This window comes from Lytechinus variegatus, chromosome 17 (genome assembly GCF_018143015.1).
Source record: "Lytechinus variegatus isolate NC3 chromosome 17, Lvar_3.0, whole genome shotgun sequence".
NCBI classification, from domain to species: domain Eukaryota; kingdom Metazoa; phylum Echinodermata; class Echinoidea; order Temnopleuroida; family Toxopneustidae; genus Lytechinus; species Lytechinus variegatus.
In genome coordinates this window covers 20,762,686-20,782,307 of record NC_054756.1, presented here as the reverse complement: position 1 = coordinate 20,782,307, position 19,622 = coordinate 20,762,686, and the positions used below count along the sequence as shown (strand labels likewise).

At 36.0% G+C, this 19,622-nt stretch overlaps 1 protein-coding gene across 1 annotated transcript; it reads right to left on the bottom strand.

Moving 5' to 3' along the window:
- Positions 1 to 1,230: 1,230 nt before the first annotated feature.
- On the bottom strand, positions 1,231 to 19,622 carry LOC121431316 (lactadherin-like). The gene is made up of 9 exons (XM_041628828.1): positions 19,613 to 19,622; positions 17,947 to 18,051; positions 17,311 to 17,469; positions 15,992 to 16,159; positions 14,820 to 15,145; positions 14,391 to 14,547; positions 13,196 to 13,410; positions 9,748 to 9,900; positions 1,231 to 2,320 (listed from the first exon to the last, which is right to left on the bottom strand). The coding sequence occupies exons 1-9, from the start codon at positions 19,620 to 19,622 to the stop codon at positions 2,177 to 2,179; spliced, it is 1,437 nt and encodes a 478-aa protein (XP_041484762.1). The 3' UTR covers positions 1,231 to 2,176.

Below are 19,622 nucleotides of genomic sequence, written 5' to 3'. Positions count from 1 at the left end.
TGTGTAAAATTATACAAATGAATGTAATTAGCCTTGTATATATATAAAATACCTATCTTGAATTCCTTAGAATAAATCATGATAATGTTCTTGGTGAATGTGCACAACATGAACATTTGAAGCAGTTATAACAAATTATTAATGATTTTGCTTATTTTATTTATCTTTAATGCAAGGTAATATGCTGTTGTAATTCTGAGGAAATGGCTACCATCAAACGTGTCCTCAACGCATATATTTGTTTTTCAAATGTAATGAGATTGAAGTCTGTAAGAATGGCCGTTAAAACGGGCTTATTCAGTCATAGACTATACATGAATACTACTACGCAAATGATATTAAAGATATGATTTCTCAGTCAGTCTCACTACATTATGAACAATATAAGTGTGCTGTGTAGGGGAGCATGTGCGTGGGTGGGTGGCTGAAGGCGTGTGAGGATGGGTTTTGCCGAGGTGTTAAAAAATTGTGTTTTCACCGGGGACATCCGACAGGTAAGGGTTTCTCCTTTCCAGAACCATGTCGGTGTCAATAACTTTATCACATTCAAACATTTTCATATGGTATATCCATATATGCATGTTTTAAGTAATGGAACTCAGCTGGAGCGGTGATGAATTTATTTTTTCACCGCTCCAAGACCGCTCCAGCTGAGTTCACCACCGATACCGTTCACCATCGTTTGACAGAAGCTGGCCACCGTTAACCCAATCTAGGCTGGGGTATTTTGGGAGTTCGTATGGCCAGGGGGGTGGGCCTTGAGATCTCGGCCGTCGACTGCGCCGAAAATTGGCACGCGGCTTGTCTGGGACATAATCTACATAATTGTATACTAATTCATTTTCTTCGAATTACTATTAAGTGATTATGCTTATTTAAGTGTTTTAGTATGCAAAATCACACTTTTTCTCCAACTCCCTAAATAAAGCTCCAAATGTTCTATTTTTTTTTTGTATGAAGACTTATTGTGGTGTTCTTAGCAAGTGTACATAAACAAAATTGCGATATCAAATCATTTTCTTATGTATTGTTTTTTTTTGCAATTATGTATTTTTTTCATTTGGTTTTTTATATTTATTCAATGAAATTTGTTGGGGACTTTTCTGAGGTCATGAAAAGCATGAATTATATATATTTAGACCTGCAAAGCTAACAATAATCATACATTTATAATTTTTGGTTGAAAACGCAATTTGCCTTGACTTTGTACACAAAATCACATTTTTTAAAGCAAATTTTGGTCTGACATGCACTCGCATAATGTTCCTTAATTTCGGAACCACATGCCCGGGTGACGCAAAAGAGGAGCGGTCAATTTTCCACTTCTGCAAAGTTAACCCCCGCTCCAACAACGCCCAGTCAAAGTTTGGCACCGCTAGACGCAAGTTCATGAACGATTGGGTCCGCTAGGCCAACGCAGAAATCTTGAAAGCTGGACTACCGCTGCGGTGAGTAAATGTTGCACAAACTTTGGTATAGCGGTTGTATCCGTTTTACGAGCGTACACGGGATTGATGGAACGGTGTCGGGCGTTGAATGCAACGATTCTTTGCGGTGATGAACTTTGGTTTGCCGTTGGTATGGAGGTGTCACCGCTAAACAACGATCGCTAGTTTGAAACCAACGCTTAAGCAACGCCGGCTTCAGCGGTGCACCGATAAGGCAACGCCTGTGTTTTCGATTTTTTTGTTCATTTTGCGCGCGGTGACGAGCGTTGTCGAAATTCGACCCCTTCTCCCGACCGTTCAAGGACCACTCCTGCAAAGTTCTGGCGGTGTGACCGCTACTTTAAATACGTATGTATATATATATATATATATATATATATATATATATATATGGGGTCAGATTTCGGGAAGTAATTAACGCGTATGTTTACGTTTGTTTTTACTATGTCCAAAAATTAGCTCGGTTTTGTGGATTAAATTCAGGATATCGAGTGCATGGCACCACGCACACACATCCCCACATTAACTGACAAACCGAGTCCCCACTGACATATGTGTGTGTATTGTTTCTATGCATTTGATGTTTCAATAAGTGTGCGTGTGAGTGGGTATGCATTTCAGGGAGAGCGTGAAAAACATCTGAAAAGTGTCCAAATAGGTATTGGCGATTTAAAAATAATAGTTATGGTTATAAAAAATATATGGTTATAAACTAGTTATAAACTAGATTAGTTGTTAATACCGAGTACTTCAAATCTCATTGACGCATGATTTTGGAACGTTACAGGATGAAATCTGACAAATCGAGCAGTTACAGGATGAGGGAACAATATCGTCACATGCGAGTTTGCATCGAAGTTTCCTGCATATGTCTCAGGAAGAAAAAAAACAAGATGAAACAATATCTTATTAAATTATCATAATGATAATCGTACAATTCTTTATTTTATGGTTAGCATCATCTCCGTAATTCTTTTTCAATATCGATATCTCTTTCATGTTTATTTCATTTTATATTTGTATTTAACATTCGATATTTTTTAATTTTCATTTACCACTCGTGGGATGGGGCACCCTATCAGCCAATGCTGCTTTTCGTAGGGGTCGTTGCACCCACAAATGTAATAACGCCCACAAATGTAATAACGCCCACAAATGTAATAACACTTTACCCACAAATGTAATAACGCCCACAAATGTAATAACACTTTACCCACAAATGTAATAATTTCACCCACAAATGTAATAATGCACTTTACCCACAAATGTAATAATTTTTGATCGCCCACAAATGTAATAATGACTTTACCCACAAATGTAATAAATTTGAAGGGATTTTTGGCAAATCCGTTCTGAACTAAAATCGTATAGTAATGCGTTCATATAGCACAAAAGTGCAAAGTCTCTTTTCCTGACCCGGTTAATTAACAAATTATACTATAAATCCAAAGTCTTTATTCCAGACCCGGTTGTTTCAAAAATAATAATATGAGCCCAAAGTCTTTATTCCAGACCCGGTTGTTTAAGAAATAATCATATGAGCCTAAAGTCTTTATTCCAGACCCGATTGTTTAAAAAATGATAATAGAAGTCCAAAGTCGTTTCTCCAGACCCGGTTGTTTTTTATAATGTAAATCCAAAGTCTTTTTCCAGACCCTGTTGTTTCAAAAATTATAATATAAATCCAAAGTCTTTATTCCAGACCCGGTTGTTTAAAAAATAATAAAATAAGTCCAAAGTCTTTATTCCAGACCCGATTGTTTAAGAAATAATCATATGAGCCTAAAGTCTTTATTCCAGACCCGGTTGTTTCAAAAATGATAATATAAGTCCAAAGTCGTTTCTCCAGACCCGGTTGTTTAAAAAATTATAATATAAATCCAAAGTCTTTTTCCAGACCCTGTTGTTTCAAAAATTATAATATAAATCCAAAGTCTTTATTCCAGACCCGGTTGTTTAAAAAATAATAATATAAGTCCAAAGTCTTTATTCCAGACCCGATTGTTTCAAAAATGATAATATAAGTACAAAGTCTTTATTCCAGACCCGGTTGTTTAAGAAATAATCATATGAGCCTAAAGTCTTTATTCCAGACCCGATTGTTTCAAAAATGATAATATAAGTCCAAAGTCGTTTCTCCAGACCCGGTTGTTTAAAAAATTATAATATAAATCCAAAGTCTTTTTCCAGACCCTGTTGTTTCAAAAATCATAATATAAATCCAAAGTCTTTATTCCAGACCCGTTGTTCAAAAGATAATAATATATGTCCAAAGACCCGATTGTTTCAAATATTATGATATAAGTCCAAACTAAGATACGATAATGATATTCCGGTGGAATAAAAATGAGAATCGAACCTAGCCTAGTCTCCAGACCCAGTTAATTAAAACTGGTGGAATCAAAGTCTTTGTTGTTGTTTTAAATTATACTGAACGTATTGTGAATATACGCGCTATGAGTAAATTGAGAATCAAGCATAGTCTTTTCTCCAGACCCGGTTATTTAAAACTAAAAACTAAAACCCTATAGTAATGCCTTCATATAGCACAAAAGTCCAGTCTTTTTCCAGACGCAGTAGTTTCAAAAATTATAATGTAAGTCCAAAGTCTTTTTTCCAGACCCAGTTATTTAAAAAATTATAATATAAGTCCAAACTAAGATACCATAATGATATTCCAGTGGAAAAAAAGAAAATCGAGCTTAGCCTTTTCTCCAAACCCTGTTTTCCTTCAGCAAGAAATTTATCCGCAATGTGCTGCACTCGACCCAGGTGAGGTGAATGGGTACCCGGCAGGATTAATTCCTTGCATGCACTGAGCGCCGGTGATGGCAGCTCGAGCTAAAGCCGGGGTAATAATAGCAGCGCTTTGTATCCTCAGGCAAAAGGCGCTTTATAAATACCGCTATTATTATTATTATTATTCAAAAATTGTAAATAACAATAGAACAACAACAAAAACCGTATAAAGACCCCATAATCTTATTAATGCTGGATAACATGGACATATAGCGTAGTCTTTCAGCCAGACCCAGTCATTTGTTTTTCAAAATAAGGCTAAGAGTAAAAATATAAATAACTCCAAATCTAATACCAAGCAATCCTTGAACCTAAGAACATGTTTTTAAAAAGAGGTTTAGAATGTTTTCTTTATTCCAGACCTAATTATTACAAAAATTACGAAAAAAATCTAACATAAGACCCTATCATATTCTCTTGGAATAACATCCTCCAGACCAGGTTATCTAAGAAATGAATTAAAAAAGAAAATCAAATCTAAAACCAGTTTTCAAAAGTTACACCCAGTAAAAAATATGTCTGTACCCCACACCCAGATTCTTTTGTATAATAATACTAAGACCCCAACAAAACATTATATTTATGCATTTGCAAAGAAAACGTCCATTTTCCAGACTTGGTTATTATTTAAAAATAAAATTGTCTAAAACAAATACCCAATAATCTAACTACTGTGGAATAACATGGAGATCGATTGTAGACTTTTCTCCAGACACAATTATTTCAAGAATAAAAAAACAATAAAACCCAACCCCCAACAACGAATCTAAGAACCAAAAATCCTCCAAATTAAGACCAAGTACAAAAGCACATGTTTAGAGCGTTGTCTCTATTCCAGACCCAGTCATTTAGAAATTAATTCAAACAATCTTAAAAACATAATACTTTGTCATATTCTTATTCCTGTTGAATAACATTATTATTATGCTTAGACCTTCGTCTAGATCCAGCTATTTATAAGATAAATAAATAGTGAAAAAAAAATCAAAGCTAAGACCAATCTTTAAAATTGAACCCAGTTAAATGCTTGGGTTTAGAGAGTTGTCTTTACCCCACATCCAGTTCTCTTAAAATACAAATTAAGCAAAAGATTAATCTAAAAACTTAGACACCAGCATCTCCCAAACTATAAAACCCTGTGATTAGGCATACCGTAAGTTGGTATACAACTTGTTTTTGTTTGATGGAAGTGAAATAAATAAAATATAATAATAATAATAATAATATATATGCTGAATATATTACAAATAGTGCTTGGTACACTGAAAATTTAAAATACCGAAGAACTTGTTAAAACTTTATCCCCTCTTGCTAGAATGATTTTGTTTTATATAATATCTCATAGATCGTCGATCAACAACCTTATCGTTTACGGGAAGTAATCCCCATATTGTGTGCTGATATCTTATTCCTCAGTTTTTTGTTTTATATGTATTTAAAGGTTTTGTGTTTTTTTTTTCATTAAAAAAAGGAATGAATATACAAAAAATAATAATAATAAACAAGTGGAATGCTTCTAACCGTCTCACCTGCATCACGCGATTCAAAATAGCAGCAGTGCTGACATTGAAAACTACTATAACTCGCACAAGATGTTAAGTGACACTTGGTTACTCTTATTTCCACGTTTTATGAACTAGACCAATACACTTACAGAAATAGGATGGTAATTCAACAAATACCCCCAATGTGGCCAAAATTCATTGACCTCACATGACCTTTGACCTTGATCATGTGACCTGAAACTTGCACAGGATATTTAGTGATACTTTATTACTCTTATGTCCAAGTTTCAAAAGTCAGATCAATAAACTTGCAAAGTTATGATGGTAATTCAACAGATACCCCCATTATGGCCAAAGTTCATTGACCTTTGTCATGTGACCTAAAATGCACACAGGATGTTCAGTGATACTTGATTACTCTTATGTCCAAGTTTTATGAACTAGACCAACATACTTTCAAAGTTATGATGGTAATTCAACAAATGCCCCCAATTCGGCCAAAGTTCATTGACCCTAAATGACCTTTGACCTTGACCATGTGACCTGAAACTTGCCCAGGATGTTCAGTGATACTTGATTACTATTATGTCCAAGTTTCATGAATCAGATCCAAAACCTTTTTAAGTTTTGATTGTAATTCAGCAGATACCCCAAAATCGGCCAAAGTTCATTGACCCTAAATGACATTTGACCTTGGTCATGTGACGTAAAACTCATGCAGGATGTTTGGTGATACTTGATTAATCTTATGTCTAAGTTTAATGAACTAGGTCTATATATTTTCTAAGTTATGATGATATTTCAAAATCTTAACCTGAGGTTAAGATTTTGATGTTGATTCCCCCAACATGGTCTAAGTTCATTGACCCTAAATGACCTTTGACTTTGGTCATGTGACATGAAACTCTGATAGGATGTTAAGTAATACTTGATTAACCTTATGGCCAAGTTTCATGAACTAGGTCCATATACTTTCTAAGTTATGATGTCATTTCAAAAACTTAACCTTTGGTTAAGATTCGATGTTGACGCCGCCGCCACCGTCGCCGTCGGAAAAGCAGCGCCTATAGTCTCACTCTGCTATGCAGGTGAGACAAAAAGAAGTAATGAAAATAATACTAAATAAAATTGTTACCCTACTTCTCATACAGTGGGTGGCATAAATAGTCAATCATGACTTATTGCCAAATAAAAACATGGAATCGAATGCCATGGTTATCCCCTCTTGTTAGAATGTTTTTCTGTTATATAATATATCATAGATCGTCAATCAACAACTTTATCGTTTTCGGGAAGTAATCCCCCTATTGCTTACTGATATCTTATTTCTCAGTTTTTTTTTTTCATATGTATTTTAATGTTTTGTTATTTAGGTTTATTCATAGAAAAAAGGAAGGAATATACAAGAAATTATTTTTTTAAAGGACAAGTCCACCCCAACAAAAACTTGATGTGAATAAAAAGAGAAAAATTCAACAAGCATAACACTGAAAATTTCATCAAAATCGGATGTAAAATAAGAAAGTTATGGCATTTTAATGTTTCGCTTCATTTCACAAAACAGTTATATGCACATCTCGGTCGGTATGCAAATGAAGAACTGATGACATCAATCACTCACTATTTCTTTTGTATTTTCTTAAATGAAATATGAAATATTTTTATTTTCTCGTTATTGTCATGTGAAATGAGGTTTCATTCCTCCCTGCAACACGTGGAAATTTATTATTTTAACATTTTGTGCTTTAGGCAAGGAGGTCCTAATCGTCAAATTTGTAAAAATTGAAATAATGTATAATTCAAACAATGAAAACCAAAAGAAATAGTGAGTGAGTGACATCATCAACTCTCTCATTTGGATGTAGCTGGCTCGTTCATATAACTAGTTTGTTAAAAATAAACAAAACTTTGAAATGTCATAACTTTCTTATTTTACATCCGATTTTGATGAAATTTTCAGCATTGTGCTTGTCTGATTTTCCTCTATTGATTCAAATCAACATTTTTCTGAAGAGGACTTGACCTTTAATGGTTGCAGGGTCTTTGTTTTGTTGTTGTTGTTGTGTTTTTAATGACTTTTATAACTGGGTCTGACAGAAAGACTACGCTATATTTCCATGTTATTCAACATAAATAGGATCGTGGGTCTTTGTTTTTTTATAATTATTATAATTTTTGAAATAAATGGGTCTGGAAAAAAAGATTTCGCATTTTTGTGCTATATAAACACATTACTATAAAGTTTCAGCTTTTAGTTACCGGGTCTGGAGCAAAGACTATGCATGATTTTCAATTTACCATTAGCGTCTGGAGAAAAGACTAAGCTCGATTCTCATTATATTATTTTTGAAACAATCGGGTCTGGAATAAAGACTTTTGGCTCATATGATTATTTTTTAAACAACCGGGTCTGGAATAAATACTTTGGACTTATATTATGATTTTTTAACAACCGGGTCTGGAATGAAGACTTTTGATTTATATTAAAATTTTTGAAACAACAGGGTCTGGAAAAAGACTTTGGATTTATATTATAATTTTTTAAACAACTGGGTCTGGAGAAAAGACTTTGGACTTATATTATCATTTTTGAAACAATCGGGTCTGGAATAAAGACTTTTGGGTCATATGATTATTTTTTAAACAACAGGGTCTGGAATAAAGACTTTGGAATTATGTTATTATTTTCTAAACAACCGGGTCTGGAATAAAGACTTTGGATTTATATTATAATTTTTGAAACAACAGGGTCTGGAAAAAGACTTTGGATTTATATTATAATTTTTCAAACATCCGGGTCTGGAATAAATACTTTGGGCTCATATTATTATTTTTGAAACAACCGGGTCTGGAATAAAGACTTTGGACTTATATTATTATTTTTGAAACAACAGGGTCTGGAAAAAGACTTTGGATTTATATTATAATTTTTCAAACAACCGGGTCTGGAATAAAGACTTTGGGCTCATATTATTATTTTTGAAACAACCAGGTCTGGAATAAAGACTTTGGGCTCATATTATTATTTTCGAAACAACCGGGTCTGGAATAAAGACTTTGGGCTCATATTATTATTTTTGAAACAACCGGGTCTGGAATAAAGACTTTGGATTTATATTATAATTTGTTAATTGACCAGGTCAGGAAAAGAGACTTTGCACTTTTGTGCTATATAAACACATTACTATAAAGTTTCAGCTTTTAGTTACCGGGTCTGGAGCAAAGACTATGCATGATTTTCAATTTACCATTAGCGTCTGGAGAAAAGACTAAGCTCGATTCTGGAAAAAGACTTTGGATTTATATTATAATTTTTGAAACAACCGGGTCTGGAGAAAAGACTTTGGGCTCATATTATTATTTTTGAAACAACCGGGTCTGGAATAAAGACTTTGGATTTATATTATAATTTGGTAATTGACCGGGTCAGGAAAAGAGACTTTGCACTTTTGTGCTAAATGAACGCATTACTATACGATTTTAGTTCAGAACGGATTTGCCAAAAATCCCTTCAAATTTATTACATTTGTGGGTAAAGTCATTATTACATTTGTGGGCGATCAAAAATTATTACATTTGTGGGTAAAGTGCATTATTACATTTGTGGGTGAAATTATTACATTTGTGGGTAAAGTGTTATTACATTTGTGGGCGTTATTACATTTGTGGGTAAAGTGTTATTACATTTGTGGGCGTTATTACATTTGTGGGCGATTATTACATTTGTGGGTGTAACAGGGTCCATACACTCAAGATAAAAAGTACAATATAATTTTAAACATGGTAATGACAAAAAGCACAAATTCATAAGACTTAAATCATAAAAACATACAATATTGGTAAAACACACAAAATATAATATGATAATAAATGCAAAATATAATTACAACCAACTGGCCCAAACTGGCGCCGCCCAGTAGACTCCTATCATATTACCCCAAAATCAATTTCCTGCATGCATCATTATCATAATTATACATAGGGCTAATACTCACTTTTCTCACGCCACATTGGTCTTCCAGTGCAAAGATCCAATTGGTATTGTCCCTGGAGTATGAGATATGTAATGACGTGACCATTTGACCAGCTTCGTTAGCTCGTCCTTGACTGATTACGCCAGTAACCAAAGTTTCATTGTTTAATTCAACCTTTAGAAAATTTGGAATGTCGAAGAGAGGGAGATGAAATATAATTAGAACTAGTAAAAAAAAAAAGCTTCTCTGATTGCCCCTGGGGGCAAGTGTCTTCAAAACTTCCACCAGTTACAATAACTGTGCGATCCATATCTACCAACCCTTAACTTCTAATCTTTTACAAGTTTTGGTTTCAACGAAATCATGGGGAATGGGCTTCGGCTCATGCTGGGATTCTCATCCACAGAATTCGAAAACCCAAACGTCAACCACCACCTTCGTTTTCAACGACTCACGCGGGCGTATAGCAAATTAGCAAGCCTCTTAAACTTTTATCCTTATTTTTATCTTCTTAAACTTTTATCCTCTTAAACTTTTATCTTAAACTTTTATCCTCTTAAACATTTATCCTTATTTCTTGATATCAAGAAATACATATTGTTTTAACGTATGTATGAATAGTTTTTATAGGTGTTGCCATAGCATCCCGTCGGAATGACTCTAGTTCAAACACGAACTTTGGTGTACTAAAGCCTACGCTATGACCCTTAAAGGACAAGTCTTCCCCCAAAAAGTTGAGTAAAAAAAAGAAAAAAATCCAACAAGCATAACATTGAAAATATCAAAGTCGGACGTTTTGAATAATTTCACAAAACAGTTACATGCATTGGCGGCGGAAGCCCAAAAAATTAGGGGGGTCTACTTGAAATTTTGTAATGGACACGTGTAAAAAAATTGACAAGCCCCCCCCCCCCCAAAAAAAAAGGAAGAAAAAAAAAAGGTTATCTACTAAAAATTTAGGGGGGACCGTGCCCCCCCCCCCCCCCCCGCTTCCGCCGCCTATGCATGCACATCCCGGTTTCTATGCAAATTAGAGAACTGATGATATCACTCCCTCATTATTTCTTTTTTTAATTATTATATGAAATATTCTAATATTCTTCTCATTATCGTGTGAAATAAAGTTTCATTTCTCCCTGAACCAGTGAAATTATATTTGACATTTTACATGCGCGTATTCTTGGGGGTGATTTCGGGGCCTGGGCCCCCTGGGTAGGCGGAAAAGGGGCGCCAAAAGAGAAAGAAACAGGGAATGAAAGAAAAGGAGAAAAGGAAGAAAAGAAAAAGGGGGAAGAAAAAGAGAAGGATCGAAGAAAAAAGAATAGGGCACCGAATTGATGTTCGACATACGGGAGCGCCGAATTGACGTTCGACATAGGGGGGTGCCGAATTGATGTCCAACCTAGGGGGTTTCGAATTGATGTTCGACCTAGGGGCGGCTAATCGGAGTTTGTTATAGGGGGCGCCGAATTGTTATTCGACCAAGGGGCGCATAATTTATGTTCGACATATATAACATCATGCTCGAAATCGCCAAAGAGAAACTCCAGATTGATCTTCAACACGACGACATCGATAGCAGTCATCGGACGGGTAAACCAGGTATAATAGTCAACCAGGATCAAAACACACCGCTGCGGAGTTCGTCGTCGTTGTCATCATCAGATAAATCTGCAAAGTCCTATGCTGCTGCGATATCATCGCCGACATCAGTGAACAACAAAAAGAAAGAGTATCACCGACCAATCATCGACAAACTCAGGACGTACTGTATTAGACAGTCCATCATGACAGCACGAATGAAACTAAAACATACGGGAGTCGCCATCGCGGAAAACTCGTCTTTTTCTCACTATGAGATACTAAAAAAGCAAAGTCTTCGAAGAAGGTGACTGCAACCTGGTCCAAAGATGTTAGAATCTTTGTAGTCCTTCCAACATCAAATGGAAAAACCACAAAGAAACATATCCATTCACTTGCTGAAGCAACCAACCTTCAACATGTTCAACAGTTTACAGTTACAGTCTTAATATGGATCGATCTATCAACGATTGTATGATACGAGATAATACGTTATGAAAATAAAGGCCAATTTGCAGCCAAGGGACTAAGGTTTGCAGAGTTGAATATTGTCAGTTTACTAAAGAATATAGATGAAATAAAATCAATGATTTTCAACAGTAAGATTCAAATATTTGTTTGGAATGAACCTAGATTGGATTGTAGTGTTAAGGCAAGTGAACAGCATGTTCCCAATTTATATGTCATTATTGGCTAGGAGAGAAATCGATATGGTGTTGGTGTTGCCACCAACATGTATTTCATGAAAGCATTGCTTATAGTTCATTAGATCATGATTCGCTTTCTGTTATAGAAGCTACACCTATCATTATTCGTTTGAAAAAGACACACCCAATAGTTTTTGTCAATTGGTACATGCCACCCAATTCCATGCTGAAATTCTCGATCGTTATGAAGATTTTCTATTGTTTGTTAATGGTTTCAATTATCTATTGTTAAAGCCTGTGTATATCTTTGGTAAAGGGTCAATAATGTGATTGATAATCGAATATCATCTAATATGACAGTCTTACCGAAGCCTAGACACCGTTAGATATTTTTCCAACTGCACTTTTCTGGGAAAATTTCAAATATTCAAATCTTGGATATATAGCGCCCTCTCTCGGCGATGCTTGTTTTAAATTTAAAAAAAATGGGCATTCAAGCACTTATCTTATAAATTTAGTGATTAGATATCCAAAAGTTACAGACAAAGAACATATCTTGAAAGTTTCAGCCCATTCCATGATTTGGAATAGGATTTAATTGAAAGACAATTTGATCGGGTGACCCGATCAAGTTAAATTTCCATGTAAAATCGCAAAATTTATCCTGTAAAACACATTTTCATTTCATATCCCCCACATCATTACTGTTATAGGGCATATCCATTCATATTAGCTAGCAATGAATTGGAATAGTGATAGGTGCATTTTGGTGGATTTACCAAAACTATACACAAGCTTTAATAATGGTTGATATTTCAAAAAAGTCCAAAGGGGGCGCCATGTTCCGAAAAGTTTACAGGGGCGCCAAAATTAGTTTGGGCCCCGGGCTGCATAATCCTGATACGCGCCTGGTATATGGTTTAGTCAGGATGGAACGAATTGTCAAATTTGTAGAAATTGAAATATTGTATATTTCAAACAATAAATAACAAACGAAATAGGGAGTGAGTGACATCATCAATTTTCTCATTTGCTTGTGACTAAATGGTGCATGTACCAACTTTGTGAAAAATACGCGAAACTTTAAAATGTCTTATTTCACATTCCGTTTTTGATGACATTTACAGCATTTAATATCTTTTGTCTGATATTTCTCTGTTTATTTAAATCAACATTTCTCTTAGGTAGACTTGACCTTTAAATACGCTTCCATTACATTGAGACATAAAAAACAAGATTACTTTCACCCATTTGTTGCTATCCGCATGTACGGCGACCCATGCCCCAACACTGCCTGAAAATTCGGGTTTGTTAAGTCTTCCTCTGTACGGTTCATGACCAGGTCCCCAGACCGATGAAGAAGTTAAACTGCTGTCTGGTATACGACCGTCTTCTACGCCGAGCCCCTCGCCTAGCAGAGGACGGCAACCATGTTTTCCATCGATGTTGAGTGCCGCTGAAATAAATAAGAGAACAGTATAAATTCGAGCCTGCAAATAATCCATTCCAATTGAGGATATAACTGTTCCTAACATGTCTAACTTTGCTAGCCAATGAGCCGTTATGTTACGGTGAACCCCCCCCCCCTCCCCCCTTCCAAAAAAAAGAGGATTTAAGGTGGATTCGGTCATGGAACTCAACTTATCGACTCCTTCAAGATATTCAAATGAAGTCTATTGATATCCCCTGGAACTGACCCTATCATTGCTCTTGTACCACCGACCCAATTTGCTTTACACACTTGATGCCTTTAAGCCAACAGACAGATCAAATTTCTAAATGGGAATGAAACCACTGGACCAGGTAAGTTTGTGAGAAAAAATCCTAAAATCAACAAACTGTTGAGAAAATAAGAAAGTTGTGAGCATTTGAATATCAACAACACTAATCCTGGGGATATCCTCTTAAATTCTTTTCGACCAAGATGTCAACATTCAGTAGTCGACTCATAACTTAATATTTTTTTTTCCTGCATACATCTGTTTCTCTAATTTGTATGTTTTATACGATTTCAATCGAGCCCGATTGCATAAAAGTAACTATTTATCAAATTTGCCATGCAAATGGATCCCTGAAATTCTTGATTCTGACTGGCTGTGGAGTACCACGTTAGTTACAATTGGATGACAAAGTTTAACAATAGGGACTTTCGCAAAGCGGCGCAGAATGAATCCTACAACACATCAAATCCATTGAAAATGCAAGTCACCACGATGAAGTCTTTGTGGAGGGTCGGTAAATCAGAACAGCAGTTTCGTTCGACGTTTCAGCGCTGACGAGAAATTTGAAATGTCGTTTGTCCAGATTCACGGATTGAACTGCTGTTTCGATTCATTGACCCCTGACCCCCGATTTCCAGAAGCCCTATTCCCCGAAGGCCATATTTGTAAAATAAGAAAACTGTTACAGTAACTGAATACTGAAGTCTGAACCTACCAATGATATCTGTTACAGGTCCAAGCCCAAATAGTTCCATCCTCATAGCTATATGTCCGTAGAATGTCTTTGGATGAATCCGAAAAGATCGCCCAGCGATTGGTCTAATGAACATATGAGTCACGTGGCTATCTTTGTCATAATTTCCTGGAAATACCTTGAATAAAACAATCATTCAATAAGATATACACAGAGTCCAAGAAAATCGAAAAAATGTAAGTTTGGGCATTATGACATTTTCTTTCACACAAATCGTTAAGTTAACAGAACAATCATCGTTTGTTTGCAATATTACATTATTTTTGCTAACCTTGAAGGTTTATAATCAGATTATATTTCTACAGTTGTACAGCCAGTAATATTTCTATTACATATCCATTAAATACAGAACACAAAACCTGCTGAAGTCGTATTTTTTTTCCTAATTACCTCGACTGATCCAGAGTACACACTTAGATAATCAGTCCAAGTAATGGTGTCCAGACTAGAAGAAACGACAAATGATGTGACCCAATGATTGTAGTTGTGCCTTCCCTGAACGGTTACAGCCGTTATGATATAACTTGACTCGAGTTGGACCTGCATCCATTGATACTCATTGGAATAGTATGGAATCCAGGTAGACAGAGCGTTTAACCGACCAGAACGACCGCAGTGCAGGTTAGTTCCAAAGCAACCCGACTCAGATATTGCCGAATCCGGCAACGCACCACTTTCAAGGCCGAGAGGTCTACCAGATACATTACACGAGTTCACTGTGGTAAATGGAAGGAAACACGTTACAAAATCATAGTTTGAAATAATATAGAATAAACAACAGAAGTGAATAGAATTACTGGTAATACATTGCGTCCTTATCTCATTTCATTTTAGATCACATTGTCCTATTTTCCCACACTCTCTCCCTGAACCCATGTTCTCGTCCGTAAAATAAACCAAGGTTTAAGATAAACAAAATTTGGCATCAAACACTAAGCATGTCTTGTAACTGTTAAATCTGGCATTAAGTTAGGCATGTATATTTGTCAGCTTGATTTTATATGATATTATGATGCCTCGGGGTTTTTTTTATTATTATTTATGAGTGACAACGAAACAGCGTTCCATGGACTTGTAGGACGTTTTTTTACGGAAAGTCCTGTTTTAACCGATAGTACCATAGTAACACTGCTTTTCTGCCAATTACAAGCAAGGAAAGTTGACAGATCTGACAGCATGTTGATATAATGCTGCCCTGATCAAAACATAACATATGCAAGCAATGTACTGTAAATTTTGGTTACAGGGCTGTCATCACATAATGAAATCTCAATGATCGTTTTAATTAGGCATGGTTTTTTTTTCAATCAGTGCAAAAAAATCAGAATAGCGATGATTGTTAGGAAATAATATACAAATTTAACTCCTTTTGTAGTATAGTACCACAGTACCATAAAAAACTACTTTACGTCTACTCTCCATATTTCTTATCATAATATAGCAGCATTTAATAATTACTTGATTTAAGCTGTCTTGATGATAATGTATACAGTTAAAAACTAATAGCAAAAGTAGTGGTAGTAATAGTAGTTCAGCAATAGTCGCGTAGCAGATATACTCACCAGGGCAACATATTACGGCTATCGTCTCGCTTTCGTTGATTCCACCAACTCTAGTCTCGTACCAGCAATCAGTTATGTTCATGACGTCATCAGGACACACCACTGATACAACCTGAGAAGGGGGGTCGACGAAATCATACAGCGCACCGCTTATAGTAGCAAATACTCCTAGTTTGAGATGAGGGAATGTAAAGAAGGAAAATCACAAGCTTTGTCGAACAAATATATACATATAATATATACACATATATGTATACCTATCATGCCTATATAGAACGAGTGACTGAACACGATGCTTCCATACATTGAATAAAAATATGAACGTTTGTATCATGTAGACAGGTACTACAAGAACTAATCAGCCTTCCCCTTTGCCCTTGCAATAAAAGGTACCAGATTCTTCAACTGTTATAGTTGTACATTAATCTTGATATATTTTATAAAAAGCTCCAATCACTTCCTTGCCATAGAAACCTATTTGCTAGACTGATACTTTTGATAAACTGGGCCACTACCTTTGATTCCATTTACCGAACCTCTTTTTTCTAATCCTCATGAATATTTAAGTAAAAAGGAGCTCTTGAATTGAGAGCAAACTAGCATGCCGTATAGACAATTATAACTGTGCAATGATGAGGAATGTCACGATGATGATGATGATGACGATAATAATTATGATGATGACGACGATGATGAAGATGACTGTGACAATAGCGAGGATGGCAATGACACAGATAGCCACGCTGATCGGCAAATAATATTATATAACAGGGGCCGCGGGGGCTGGGGGGACTTCAGCCCCCCCCCCACACTTTTTTCTGAAACCGTGTACAAAACCGTTCCGCGGCCCCTCTATAAGGTGTTAAATCCCGGGGAGTACTCAGTATTAATGTATGATACGTATGTGCCGCGGTTGAGACCCCCACTTTCCCTTCCAGAGCATCACCAATTCAGAAAGCCATAGAAATTCTTATTTTTTTTCCCGTTCCGGAGACCCTCAAATTTGTAATTTCTTGTTCCATTGAACTCAGCTGGTCGGATATGTATATACACATATATATATATATATATATATATATATATATATATATATATATATATATATATATATATATATATATATATATATATAGCCGCTACCAATTAAGCCTACGATCTAATGAGTCCAGGAGACCCTCTCTTTTTGATGTGGTCAGTTCCAAAGCATTGCATTTTTAGCAATCGTTCATCCAAGAGCCGTTCCGGAGACCCCCGACTTTAGCGCGGCACATAGGTATCATGTTATAATTTGAGTACCCCCCCCCCCCGGTGTTAAATACCTTTAAAACCTAGGTACTGACATGCCAGCTGAGAAAGATTCATGTTCCATTGTTGTTGATGTATTAAGACATACTTGTTAGAGCGCGGACGGGATGTCAGAGCGAGTGGTCCCTCGGATACATTATCACCAAGAAGCTTCACAGACAGGATATTCGTGTCTATAGATATTAATAAAAAACACAAAAACTGAAAGGTATGTTATAAATAGCACTGTTGAGATATGGTTCATGGATTGCTTGATCCTTCAATAATTGAGTGGGTGTGATTGAAATTATACAAAACCATAATTCTTGTAATACCGAGTGAGTGAAAGAAAATGAACACCGAATAGATTAGATTCCAAAACACAAAGCTCCTACTGGATAATTATTAAAAAGGGACAAAAACAATCCCAATGCCAAAATGGTTTTATTCATCAAACATCGGCTTTAGGGAGGACCGTTGTGTGTGCGTGGAAGATTCAACTATTATTTCAAAAGGGATTTATTTATTATTTCTATTTTTATTTCATATAGACGATGAAGTGTATGATCATATTGCAAGTAATTGGATTCACATCGTGGCAAAGAATTGGAGGAAATAAAGTCTAGGGTTAGGGTTAGGATTCAGCTAGGATTAGGGTTAGGGTCACTTACCATTCTCGCATCTGTTACCCTCGTAACCATTGGTGCAGATACAAGAGAATCCAATTTCTGTCTCCTCACAAGTTCCTCCATGCAGGCAAGGGTTTGAAAGACATGCTGCAATAGCACGGACAGAACGAAAGATGGATAATGTGTGTGTGTGTGTATGTGTATATATATATCGTTTGTATGACATAATAGTATTTTTATGTTTGATAATATGTAAAGACATTATGCCCAAACCCGGTAGCAAAACTGACATTTACATTATACCGATTAATAATAATAATAATAAATTCAAATTTTCCCCATGGCTGCCACTTCAGTTCCGAAAACTGTTCTCCCAGCTGGCCCTGCCGGGTACCAATTTACCTCACCTGGGTTGAGTGCAGCTCTATGTAGATAAAAATACTGCTGAAGGAAAACACGCCATGGCTAGGAATCGAATACTCGTCCCTCAGATTGAAAGATGAGAGTCTTAACCCCTAGACCATAATCATATTCTATGAAAAAATTTGTGTTAATGTTGTATGATCCTATATCCACCATCACTTTATACCCGAACTTCAAGCAAAATTAATAGCCTTTAAGGCCACCGCACATCTAACGACCCGACTGGTCGGCGACTGGCTTGCTACTGAGTGAGGGGAGATGAATCGCAAGGCAGTCATAAGCCTCGTAACCGCACACCTTGCGATCAGATCTGAAAAATTGCGCTTACTACTGTGTATGCGCGTTGTTTATATGCAACTCTGCTGTCTGATTGGCTGGAGGTTGGAATGAGCTTGTGATCCAGTCATAAGGATTCGACATGTCAAATCCTTCCGATTTTCCTTGCGACTTCTCTCTGACCGGTATGCGACGCTCAAGCTGACAAGAGATGTGACGTCACATCTCCCCTCACCCAGTCGCAAGCCAGGCGGCGACCGGTCGGTCGTAAGGTGTGCGGTGGTCTTTAATGTGCGTTTTACCGACTATCTCCCCGAACCTAATCCACACTCTATATTCTTTAACCCTTCTAACCCCACTGAAATTATCAATATTACACGGTCTCTTAACAGTTCAAAATCGCATGGGCATGATAGAATGAGTATGTCTCTTTTAAAAGAAATAATTCACCCATTTGCTATATGTCAATGACATTATTAATACATAATCCATTTTATCTTTTGTATCATTCGCTGACGACACAAATATTTATTTTCTCATACAAATCTCACTTCCTTATACAGTTTTCGAAATCATGAAAAAAAGTATCACAGAGGTTCAAAGCTGAGAAATTATCTTTGCACTGACAATATATACATATACATACATATATTTCAAACATCACCCTAATATTTCTAACACTCAATTTCACCTACAGATTGACGGCAAGTCATTAGAACGGAAACTCACTCTAGATTTTTAGGGGTTTATCATAGACGAAGCTTTATCTTGGAATGAACATCTGCACCATATTACAATGTGTATTTCGAGAAGCATTGGAAATATTTCTAAGTTAAAATTCATTTTGCCTCTTAAAACTTTATTCCTATTGTATAATTCTGTAGTACTCCCGTATATTACTTATTGTAACGTTTTTGGGGCTGATTGTGGCTCTACAAAGCTGACTTCTATTTTCAAATTACAAAAGAGAGTTATTCACATTTGTACAGGATTTCATTACTTGGCTCACTCTGATCCAT